Genomic DNA, 13019 nt, shown 5'->3' with positions numbered 1-13019 from the left:
TGTGTAGGTCTATGTGTAAGTGAATTTTCATACCTGTGGAACCCAGAGGTCAATAGCAAGTTTCCTGCTTAATCATTCTCCATTTTAGTTTTGAGACTGGCTCTCTCAGTGGATATATAGTTTACTTACTGAGCTAAAGCGGCTGGTGAGAATACCACAGGCATCCTTATTACCCCCCTCCGTCTTTGAGATTTTATTTATTTTATGTGTATTAGTGTTTTGCCTGCATTTGTGTCATGCATCGTATACATGCAGTGTCCAAGAAGGCCAGAAGAGGGCATCAAATCCTTTAGAACTGGAGTTACACAGATGGTAGTATGTTTTAATCTTTTTGGATGTGGATCTAATCTTTTAATGGCTGAGCCATGTCTGCACCCTATCCTGATTTTTAAATTAGTTAATATGGAGCACAGACCTTTCGAATAAATAAGGGTTAAGAGAATTCGTTTCCTAATTTGTTGCATTCAAAATATTAAACTATAAAGCCGAATACTGGCTCAGTGGTTAAGAGCACAGACTATACCTTCCAGACTATACCCACATGGCAGCTCACAGCCATCTGTAACTCCAGATTCAGATGATCAGATGCCCTCTGAGGGCACTGCATGGTCATGGTGTATAGAAAGCAAAATGACAATATACATAAAAAATAATATGCAGCAAAATACCCATATATGTACAATAAAATAATAATTTCCTGATGTCTTTGCAAAACACATGAAACTCAGGAAGGAGGAAGACCAAAGTGTGGATACTTCGTTCCTTCTTAGAATGGGGAACAAAATACCCATGGAAGTAGTTACAGAGACAAAATTCGGAGCTAAGACGATAGGAAGGACCATCCAGAGACTGCCCCACCCGGGGATCCATCCCATAAACAACCACCAAACCCAGACACCATTGCATATGCCAGAAAGATTTTGCTGACAGGACCCTGATATAGCTGTCTCTTGTGAGGCTATGCCAGTGCCTGGCAAATACAGAAGTGGATGCTCACAGTCAGCTATTGGATGGAACACAGGGCCCCCCCAATGGAGAAGCTAGAAAAAGTACCCAAGGAGCTATAGGGGTCTGCAACCCTATAGGAGGAACAACAATATGAACTTACCAGTACCCCACCCCCACTCCCCACAACTGTGTCTCTAGTTGCATATGTAGCAGAGGATGGCCTAGTCAGCCATCAATGGGAGGAGAGGCCCTTGGTCTTGTGAAGATCATATGCCCAGTACAGGGGAATGCCAGGGCCAGGAAGTGGGAGTGGGTGGGTTGGGGAGCAGGGCGGTGGGAGGGTATTGGAGACTTTCGGGATAGCATTTGAGCTATAAATGGAGAAAAGGTCTAAAAGAATAATAATTTCCTAATGTCAAAGTTCTTTAGTAAGAAGAAAGACTGTGCTACAAGGAAGAGTAGATTATAAAGGATGAGATTCTATATGTGATAATTATGTAAGCTTAAAGAATTTCACTTTGTACGTATCTGCAAAAGAAAAGTTAAATGCTTGGAAGAAAATAGTATTGTACTGTGGCACTCATGTATTCGAGTAAAGTAAAAGATAAGAGTGGCCAAAAGAAATGGTTTGTGAGAAATTGAAATAGTCTATTGTAAATGTCATACAATAAAGTTATTTACTATTAGCAGAGTATGTGACAAATTAAAAATGTCTCATCGACTGTTGTGGCCTGCCCAACACGAACACGAACGGTTCAACTGAGAATGGCAGTTCGAGCTGAAAAGAGAGGAATCTAGACGGGGCGGAAGAATGAGTGGAGCTAAGACAAGATCCTGATCAAAGCTCAATTTTACTATTTCCAGACACTCAGTTATAAAGGAAGGGGGAGGGAACCCAATATCCCGCCAAGTAACTCAGGGTCCAGTAGCAGGACGAACACGTGTGTGCCTCCAGGCAGCAAAGGCAGGGTCCAGCAGTAGGCGTGGCAGAACGAAAGAGCAGGAAGCTCCACCCTTGAGCAAGCAGGTTCCAGGCTGGGGGAAGGGAGGCCACATCTCCTCCCATTAGTTAACAAAACAAACAAACAAACAAACAAAAAGGGCTGGCCTGAGGCAGAAAAATTATTTATGTTCAATAGTTCTGCCTGAGTTCTTAGGGCTAAAGAAAAAACCTGTTTCCGTGGGATTCCCTAACTTTTCTAATGGTAAACTGTATTTGGCTAAGACTGTCTTTATTGTCCTAGTAAACCACTAACAGAATAGGCTCTGACTTTATAATGCTAATTAGTGCTGAATAGGTAGCTACCTGTTTGCATTTTAAGTAGGGCGTTGGAACCCTGGCTAAGTTTAACTAAACAAATTTAGAATAACACTGAGCTGATAATCCTCCGAAATTTTGGATGGCAGGCGGGGAAACAGGGAGAAGGGGGTAAGACTGGCTGGCTCCTAGTACAAGGCCAGTTGGCTTTTTTTGTTTGTTTGTTTGGGTGGGAGGCAGTGAAGGGCTTGCCCTTTCGACAGTAAGGTCTCCAACCTCTCTCCCCCCTATTAATTAAGTTTAAATAGGCAATGCTTAACAGAGGTGATCAAATGATTTTCTCATCCGTAGATGAGTGGGCCTTTAACCTTGACTTGGGTGGACATTGACCTGATTCCTCCCGTAAGCATTATAACAACTCACATCTGTGGCTCTTGGTATCTTTTGGGGAGGGGAGGCAGAGCCTTAGGTATTTTTGGTTTTTAGCTGGAGTCAGATACCAACCTCCTTCAAATCAGGTGTGTCGCACAGGGAACTCAGAAACGGTCAAGCTGGACCTTCCCTCCGCAGTAATCTCCTGCGCCAAGCGGTACCCATACTGTATTCATATGATTATGAATCAGTACGCGCAGTTCTGAGCGATGTGCGGTCTCTATATGAGACTTGTCAACCTCAGATTTAGCAAGGCCTAGACAAGAATTATGTCAGTATTAACACCATGGATTGTGGTTAAAATAGGAGCTGGAAGTCTTTTCTCCTCATCCCTGTTATTCCCTAGCCTGAGGAACTAAGGACACCTTGCAGTAACAGCAAGGGTGAAAAGCCAGAGGCCAGCTAAGGGACTAAACCCATCTCTATCAAAATAAGAACTAATCTCTGCAAATATATGAAATTTCTACTTCCCTAGCTCTCCTGGTAAATCTAAATCTTATCTCAGACTGAAAGCCACATGCTGGGATGTCCTTGGAAGGGAGATTAGCAGTACCACCTGTTTGATCTTAGGGGTGGAGAACGGGAGAATGTGGATTGACCTGCTTGAGAAAAGAAAGAAATCTAAACAATGAGAGGGTAGCAATGTAAATTTTTTGTTTGGAGAAGTCAAGGTAATTTATTTAGATGCAAATTGTAAAGCTAAAGCTAATCTCTGGCCTCCTGTAGGGGAATTGGCTCAAAGGAAAACGGCGTTTCTGGGAGCTTCCACTCCCAGCTGAATTCTAAGCACAAGAGGAATTTTAGTCTTTAGAATGATACTTACGAGAAGAGACAGAATCTGTGTTTACCTGACGAATTAATCTCTCTGGTAGCCACCGTGCTCCATCTTCATCTCGTGAAAAAACACAAACCGAGCCTCTTCCCCAGATTAGAACTGGATCCGGACCCTTCCATTCATTAGTCAGGGCGTCCTTCCATTTTACCAATGCATAAGAATTAGAAGTAACTGGGTGCCAATGGCGTTCCGCTGCAGACTGACCTTTAATGTCAGTTTGCAAAAAGTTTAGGATAAATAAGGTGAAGGCAAGATGAGCCTTTGGTGACCTTGGGGGATATAGATGCCCCTCTTTTGTTTTAAAAAGCCAATTCTTTAAGGTGCTATGAGCACGTTCAACTATTCCTTGTCCCATGGGGTTGTAAGGAATTCCAGTTTTATGTTTGATACCGAATTCTTTACAGAATGCAATAAAGTTTTTACTAGAATAAGATGGCCCGTTATCTGTCTTAATAAGCTTAGGCAACCCCATGGTATTAAAGGCTTGTAGGCAATGATCAATTACGTTTTTTGAAGCCTCCCCTGTATGCAGAGAAGCAAAGAGAAATCCTGAACAGGTATCAATGCAAACATGTATATATTTTAGTTTTCCAAATTCTGCATAATGGGTTATATCCATTTGCCAAATATGATTAGGCATAAGGCCTCTAGGATTGACTCCTAGATGTGGCACTGGAGATAATGTAATACATTTAGGACATTGTTTTACAATCATTCTTGCTTGCTCCTATTAGAGCTCTGTCAATGCTGAAGGCCCATATTGCACAACAGCCGCCTTTCACTCTTTTATCAACTTGAAATCCAAGGTCTGGTAATGTCTGGTCCTAGCATCTTGCTGATCAACTTCCTCGACCACAGGAAAGGCCAGCGTATTAGACGAATTCTGTCCTTTCCCATGAGCCTGACTCACAACTCTTTCTAGTGGCACCTGGTGAACTACAGAAGAGTTACTCTTCTCCGCTTCTGAGATCTTTTTTAGTTCCCGAAGCTCATTAGTCAGCCTCTGAAGCTTAATCTCAAACTCTAACTCGCTTAGCCGTGTGTCCCTATGAGTAGCACCTCCCGAAGTGGTGACTATAGGTGAAGCGGGAGATTCGCAAGAGGACCAATTCTCATTAAGGTAATGGGCAATTCCTCTATCTGAGTGATTTTTGTTAAAATTCAGTCCATCATCAGAGTTTCCACATTTATCAATTTTTGAGTTAAGAAGATCTTTTTCTGAGGAGGCCTTCTCTGATAGGCACTCCTCCTGAGATACCACAAGCTCCGCCTGAGGGCAATTTAGCCCTGGAAAAGTTGCATCTTTTATAGCATCATTTACAAGCGCCCAGAGGCCTAGGGTAAAAATATCTGTCTGAGCGATATTCAAGGCCTCACCAACTTTCTCCCAGGTTCCACAATCTATCATTTCTTCTTCCTTGAACCATGGACAACAGCTATCTATCTTATCTAAAAAATTTCTTACTAATTGTACTTCAAGCCTTACTCCTCTGGCCTGAAACAACTCCTGAAAACTAAAAACCGCCTGATCCATGACTTTAAACCCTTCCTTCTTCCACCTAAGCAGCTTTCTAAAAAGCTGCGGCACACCGCCTGTCTCCGTATCTAGTTCCGATTTACGAGCTGCTGACCCAAGCAGAAACAGTGTTGGGTTAGCACTGATTCAAACTTGATTCGCATCCTACCACATCCTCAGCAACACTTTACAAAACTGAAATTTTAGGCTAGCGCTAGCATGTGTACCTGTCCATTGCTCCGATGCTCCGATACGAAGATCCTTTCCTTTCTTGTGGAGCTCCACACAGCAGTCGTTTCTCTTAGCATCCCTCTGCCATTCTTCAGGTCCCAGTTCTGGCGCCAACTGTTGCGGCCTGCCCGCAGTCCACAACACGAACGGTTCAACTGAGAATGGCAGTTCAAGCTGAAAAGAGAGGAATCTAGACGGGGCGGAAGAATGAATGGAGCTAAGACAAGATCCTGATCAAAGCTCAATTTTACTATTTCCAGACACTCAGTTATAAAGGAAGGGGGAGGGAACCCAATATCCCGCCAAGTAACTCAGGGTCCAGTAGCAGGACGAACACGTGTGTGCCTCCAGGCAGCAAAGGCAGGGTCCAGCAGTAGGCATGGCAGAACGAAAGAGCAGGAAGCTCCACCCTTGAGCAAGCAGGTTCCAGGCTGGGGGAAGGGAGGCCACAATTGACTAAGTACCAAGGCATGGTGACTTCTGATCCCTACATCCACCTGCTATGAAAAGAAGAGAAAAGGGGGCAAGAGAATGTGTACAGAGGCAGAGGAGGGTAGACTGTGCTGCCCCAGAGTGCTCTGGTGTTTAGTTATGTGCGGTTTTGTTTCCCTTCAGCTAAGACCCTGTGACAAAAACCACAAATAAATAAACCCATCCTTACTAATTCTAATTTTCAATGTAAATGATTCAAACTCTGATAGTTAGCTTTGTGTAACTGTAACACATACTTGAATAAGTTAACTTATAAAGAGAAAACTTTTATATTTGGTTTAGTCTGCGGTTGATTGGCTATTGCTTTAGGCATGTGGTGTATAGAATAGTGGCAGAAAGCACATGGTTAAAGCAAAAGAGAGAAAAGCAATCTGCAGATCCATCAGCACAGGAGTGATAGAGATGATTGGTGTGTATGCTCAGTGGAATTTTATTCAGCTGTAAAGAATGAAATCGTGTTGTTGGCAGAAAAACAGAAATTGCCATATTCAGAAGGACAAATACTAGGCTGGACAGATGGCTCAGCAGCTAAGAGCACTGACTGCTCTTCCAGAGGTCCTGAGTTCAATTCTCAGCAACCACATGGTGGCTTTCAACCATCTGTAATGAGATCTGACTCCCTCTTCTGGTGTGTCTGAAGACATAATCCATTAAGTCAGAAGGATAAATACTTCATCTTTTATGTCATATATAGACTCTAGATTTTATATATATATATATATATATATATATATATATATATATATATATACATGATATACACGAATGTATCTGTGTTTGCATATATGTGTATATGTGTGTACATATATACCTAGTACATGAAAGTAAGAGGTCCAGAGTGGAGAGAAGACTTGTAAAGAGAGGAAGGAAGAGGGAACACGGGAAGCTAATGGGAAAGAAATAAAAATAATTATATTTTCTCTTATATCCAGAATCTAGATTTAATTGTATATACGTGGAACAATGGACAAGAAGGAAACCAGCCAGAGAGAGGAGGAGGAATGAGGAAGGGGTGTGTGGGTGTTTGTGTGTGTATAAGAGCAAGACAATAATATACACACATGAAAATTTCATAATAAAACCTATTATTTTATATTCTGAGAAATTTATTTAAAATTTGGAAAGCAATAAAATTCTAAGCCCAATGAACAATAATTTGTCTGAAACTATAATAGATATACCTAAAAATGATTTTAATAGAGAAATATGTCTTATAAAAAGTAATGCTGTAATTTAAATACAATTAAGTTATAATTAAACTTAAGCTAATAAAAAACATATTTGGAAAAATTATTAAAATATAATGTTGACTCTAGAAATGTATACAACTATAACATGACCAAACAGAATTTATATCAGGAATCTGAGATTAGTCTTTTGAAAGTCAGTATAATCTATCAAATTAACAGACTGAAAACAGAAAATTCCTGGTTATTTGGAAAAATGAACTGTGTCCATGAATTAAAATACTTACTATTGCTTATATGTTTGTTCTTAACTAAATTAACAAATAGATTCAGTGAAATTCAGAATCTCAACAGAGATTTTCATAAAACTTAATAAATTTGTTTTGAAAATTATACAGAACTGAAAAGAATGTGAACTAGCTGAGACAGTTTTGAAAATGCAATCTTAGTTCATGCCATCTATAGAGTTGTGGATACTTATTCTGTACCTATAATAATAATAAAGACAAGCATGTCGGACCAGAGTATCTCAGCAATAGCACCGCTGACATTTGGAGATGACTGTTCCTCTGTTGTGGAGTACTAACACGTACATAAACATAAACAGGATGTTTCACAGCATAGCTGAGCTCCACCCACTCAATGCTAGTAGCTTCCACAGCCTCTGCTTGTGAGAACCAGAGTGTCTCCAGACATTGATGAATACATCCTGTGGGGCACAAAAAAAAAAAAAAAAAAACCCACCCCAATTAAGAACCACTGAGTTTTACACACAAATCAATTGGACAGAAAGCAGCATGTAGAAATAGACCCACAAATGTGATTAGCTGATTTCTGACAGTGATACAGAGATAATTTGGATAGAATGGAAATTTTTAGATTTTTATTTGCAAATTTTATAATCCCTTATCTTTTACTATATATATATAAAAAAAACTTAAAATGGATCATGGGCCTGAAAGAGTTAATTAAGGCAACCTCCTTAAGAATACAGAAGAGCCTGGCCTGGTGGTACACACCTTTAATTCCAGCACTCAGGAGGCAGAGGCAGGCGGATTTCTGAGTTCAAGGCCAGCCTGGTCTACAAAGTGAGTTCCAGGACAGCCAGGGCTATACAGAGAAACCCTGTCTCAAAAGACAAAAATAAAAAATAAAAAAAGAAAGGAAAGAAGGAAAGAAAGAAAGAAAATTTCATGATTTTTCAGATAGGCAAATATTTCTTAAATAGAGTCTAATAGGCATCATTTACCAACTCTGGTAAGTTAAACTATGAAAATAGAAAAAATAAAAAACCCTTCAAAGCTGTGAGTAAAGTCAAAGAGGATGACAAAGGCTATAGGGGCAGCTCTATTTCCTACATCATGTTTGTGATAAATAGTCCTGTCTGTTGGCTCAGTGGCTTTTAAATGTCTCATTTGTCTCTTTATATAAGCAGAAAGATAAAATCTATTGTCACATAGTGTGCATCCATTTTACTCAAATCCTGACCATTGTTTTGCTATCAGATGTTTCCATAGTTTTGGATCTCTGGCTCTTGGCCTGATTCACTCATAATGTATTCTAATGGTTAGCTCTTCTTAATTTTGTTAAATTACAAATTTTTAATGCGCAACTTCTTTTAAACTTACTTTATTTTTTTTTTAATTTTATCTATGTGTGTGTGCCTGAGTGTATTTGTGTACCACATGTGTGCAGGAACCTGTTGAGATCAGAAGACATGTTGGATCTCTTAAAACCAGAGCTACAAACAGTTGTGATTAACCACCGTGTTAACATGCAACTTTTTGTTTTAGTTTAGTTTAATTTTTATTACATCCACTTATGTTGTGGGGGGCTATATGTGTGGGCACTTGTAGGGTACTCATGGCATGCACAGAAGTTCAAGGATAACCTGTAGTAGTAGATTTTCTTCTATTATGTGGATCCCAGGTATCAAACTCAGGCTATCAGGCTTGGCAGCGAGCACCTTTATCCACTGAGCCAATTCTCTAGCCCTCCTAACACTCTAAGTTGAGTAGCTGAGGGTAATCTTATTTATGTTAGAAATGCTTGGTCATTTGTTTTCCTTCTGTAAAACGCCAGAGTTAGAATAGATCATTTGTAAGTGCTATCTCCATCTTTGACATCTTATGATCATAACTACTAGAATATGTATTTCTATAGAGAAAATTTTAGAATGGCTATTAGGTTGGTAGGTTAATTTCCCTGAGATGCTCATGCAAATAGAGCTTCATTAGCTACAGTGGATTGGTAACTTGCAGTATAAATGTACTGAAATGTAGTCCAGAGGCAAGGCTTACCATCTTCTTTACTCTGTCCCCCTGATGGTTGGGCTGTACAGTCGGACTGTATCAGTGATTCCACATTTTCATACAAATGACTCAATCTGCACTGTGTACACCTGTGCTGTCCAGTACAGAAGCTATGAGCCACATTTTGCTATTTGAATTTGAATTAATTTAATAAAGAATTGTGTTACTCATTTTCACTGTGTTTCAGATACTCGGCAAGGGCACATGGTTTGCAGCTACTTTTTGGGAACAACTGGTACAGAAATAATTCTGGGTAGAAGTGACTAGAAGTGGCATTGCCTGTGCCACTCTTTACCAGGGAAGCAGTGTACTAAAGGCCAGGCAAGCTCAATCAAAGTTACTGTTACCATATCAAATTCACCCAAAATGTTTCTTGTCCATACCTTGAAGATATGTGCTTAGTGGTGATATCTTAAGATGAAAGCAGATATATGTAGATACAACTTTTAAAAATCACCTTTCAGGCAGCTGAGATACTCTTAGAACATGGAGCAAACCCTAATAAGAAAGATGAGAAACAGAGGACTGCTTTAGATGAAGCAGATGATGAAAAAATGAAAGAACTACTAAAATCCTATGGTGCTATTGAGTCGACAGATGGAGAGAAGAGGAACTCTACAGATCTAGGTATGCATGTCAATATTGCTTTCTTTTTTATACAGGATATGTCTCTACTTAGCAAAGTAAAATCTTTGTGTATATAATATAGTGTTATTTCCTAACTGGGGTGGGGGTTCCCTCTGTTCCTTAAACTCTCAAAAATGCATTATTTTTAGAAATTAGTATTCTACAATATGATTTAGAAGCTAAAGCAATGGCTCAGCATTTAAAAGTACAAGCTGTTGTTCCAGAGGACCCAAGTTTGATCCCAGCACTCACATGGTGGCTCACGGTGATCTGTAACTCCAGTTCCAGGGTCCCTGCTGCTCTGCTGGCCTCTGCAGGCACTGCAAGTACTGCACACTGACAGATATGGAGGCAAAACACCTATATACTTAAAATAAAAATAAATCTCTAAATATAATAAAATTTATAGGTCATGTATTAATATTAGTTTTTCCTTTACCACCTTCCTTTTTAACTTTTTAGTACAAAGGATGCTATTTTAATAAAATTGTCATAATATTTTATCTAGCATTTTTAAGAATCTTACTTTATATAGATAGAAATTTCTTGGACTGGTGAGATGGCTCAGTGGATAAGAACACTGATTGCTCTTCCAAAGGTCCTGAGTTCAAAACTCAGCAACCATATGGTGGTTCACAACCACCCATAATGAGATATGATGCTTTCTTCTGGCATGTCTGAAGACAGCTTTAGTGTACTTACATATAATAATAAATCTAAAAAAAAAAGAAAGAAATCTCCCTGAGGGGCAATGCAGTCAGGCACTTACCTAATGCCTGAATGTTTTAGTGCTTTTGAAAGTCTAGTCTCTGGGTCCATGAACTCTGCATGGAACTCCTGCTGCATGGTTCCATCTATTGTTACTGGTCTTATAGAACCCACCTGTTTGGATGGTTATGGGACCTTCTGAAGTTATGTACTTCTGTATTCTTACATTTTGTTATTCGGGAAGACACCAATTGGCCATTGGACACATAGCCTAATAACACAGAACCCTAAAGAGCACCAGTTGTTCATTTTAGGGTTGCTTGGCTGACCAGAAGCTGCAGTGTATAGCTTGTACAACAAGGGAGGGGGTTGGCACATACTGATTGCTAGGGGAGGCCCCCAGATCCACATAGGTTTCTATAAAATGTTTAGCACTCTTGCATCATCTTAAAGCTAAAAAATGAAACCAAAACATTGCTGAGTCTGGAGTACCTGTCTGTGTGGATATAAGTGACACCCTAACTATACTATATTGTCTAACAAAGGACAATGAGCAGCTATTAACATCTCTGTTGCCCAGAGGGTATAAAGTAGTGGTATTCAGTTCTGGGAGAAATTGGAGATGGAGAAGCTGTATGTGGATGTTGAGGATTGAAAGGTATATAGGACCTGTGTGTATGGGGGGGGGGAGGAAGCCAGTGGGGAACTCTGTGGATATAAGGAAAGCTTGAGCAAGTTGTGAGCGCTAGTGGCACAGGATGTGAGCTTGATGTGTGCTATGTGAGCAACAAAGAGAACGGGGCACTAGAGTATTTCAATGAAAGGCAGATTTATCTTTTGTCAAATCTTACACATTTGAAATTATTCCTTCCATAGATATGTTTTTCTCTTCCACAATTACCATGAACCTAGAGTTTATAAGTGTAGTGTTAGGGATCCAGCCCAGGGACTGTCATGTGTGTGTTAGGAGAACCTCTATTGCTAAGCTATGATACCAAGCCTGGATGGTACTGTTGGACTGGAGTTACTGAGGTGAACATACACCATCTGCTGATCAAACAGTAGTCTCCCTACCTTGGGTTTGAGATAGAGACATAACTGAAACCAAGCTGCTGATTTGTTTCTAGAAGGGCAGGCAAAGGGTGACATTATATTGAAGTCCTTGTAACTAAGAGTTCATTCTCTTAAAATGTATAATGAATGAGCCTGAAGTTATTAATTAGATTCATAGTAAGAAGAATATTTCAAGAAAATGTATAGCTAGGCAAAAACTTATCAAATAATTTTGAAATAGTTTCCAACTTTATAAAGTGTTAAAAGAGAGTTGTTCTTTTCCTTGACCTCATGAGTCAACCTCAGGAACGCATCTGCTCTTGCTGTGGAGAACAAAGGAATGCGAGCAGACGTGTTCTAGCTTACCGTGCTTATCACCAGCTGTTGACTTTCAAGGGTAGATGAATTTCACTGTGACTGATTTAAACCAAAATTACTCATTGTGTAACTATTAGTGATCTAGATCACATGCAGATCAAGGTCAGGACTGCTAAAACTCTTTTTTTTCTTGGAGCCCCATTGAGCATTTTCTCCCTTTCTGCAGCCATACCTGAAGACTCGGCTCTCATGATTTAACTGAGCTTAGCACACTAGGGAATCTTAGCATTTGGACATATTGGGACTACTATGTCTACTGATTCTTAAATGTATATTTAGTTGGCTGCCCAGAGGGATGAGGAGCATAGAACAAATGATAATATGGGCAAAAGGAACTCATAATAGGAATAAAAAAAAAATACCAAGACTACTACAGAGTAGTGAATCATAGTTGTTACGAGCAAACACGCTCTTGGATTCAGATAACATCTAGTTTCAGAATTAACTGTGCCACATTTCCTGAATTCTGACATTTCAGTTCTTCTAATAAAATTTGTAGCAAACTACCTATTTCAAGGGGTCCTTATGATTATTTTAATAATAAATAAGATGATACACCAGCAAATAATCTAGTATGTGATAAGTGCTCATAAAATGTTGTCATAGTTAATAAAAATGAGAAGCTACCTAGCAAAAACAGTAACTGTAATCTTGTTCTTTTCACCCTTTTCAGTTCAGACTGATAAAAGAATATTTTGAACATTCTTACTTTCTAACTTTATTTTTCTAACTTATTTTTTAAGTAAAAATTCCTACTGTTCAGCCAAAAAGATATAAGCAGTTTATCTGTGACAATGACAAAGCAATTGGTTCTCCTGTCCCCTCACATAAAGTGAAGAAGAGTGAGAGCCTTCCTGCGGTAAGTGACATGGAAGTCCATTCATGCTTCAGCCTGGAGAATGCCATCCCTTTAAATCGCCAGCCATTGGATATGGACTTGGATTGAACGTGCGTTTTCATAACAGTGTCAGTTGAACAGAATGAGTCAAGAGATACGCTGTGTGATTAACTCTGTTGTCCTCACTGACCAAAGAAGTACACT

At 39.6% G+C, this 13019-nt stretch overlaps 1 protein-coding gene across 5 annotated transcripts in view; it reads left to right on the top strand.

Moving 5' to 3' along the window:
• The window catches only part of Ankrd31 (ankyrin repeat domain 31), a 154392-nt gene that overhangs the window by 93692 nt on the left and 47681 nt on the right, over positions 1–13019 (top strand). For all 5 annotated transcript variants that reach the window (XM_021180851.2, XM_021180850.2, XM_021180849.2 and 2 more), the window contains 2 exons: positions 9676–9838; positions 12721–12836. In XM_021180851.2, the coding sequence (XP_021036510.1) occupies positions 9676–9838; positions 12721–12836 (279 nt within the window). The remainder of the gene's footprint in view (positions 1–9675; positions 9839–12720; positions 12837–13019) is intronic.

Source organism: Mus caroli, unplaced genomic scaffold, assembly GCF_978045245.1.
Source record: "Mus caroli unplaced genomic scaffold, Mus_caroli_1 scaffold_15, whole genome shotgun sequence".
NCBI classification, from domain to species: Eukaryota; Metazoa; Chordata; class Mammalia; order Rodentia; family Muridae; genus Mus; species Mus caroli.
The sequence above is the reverse complement of the archived record's forward strand: the minus strand, read 5'-3'. Positions and strand labels throughout refer to the sequence as shown.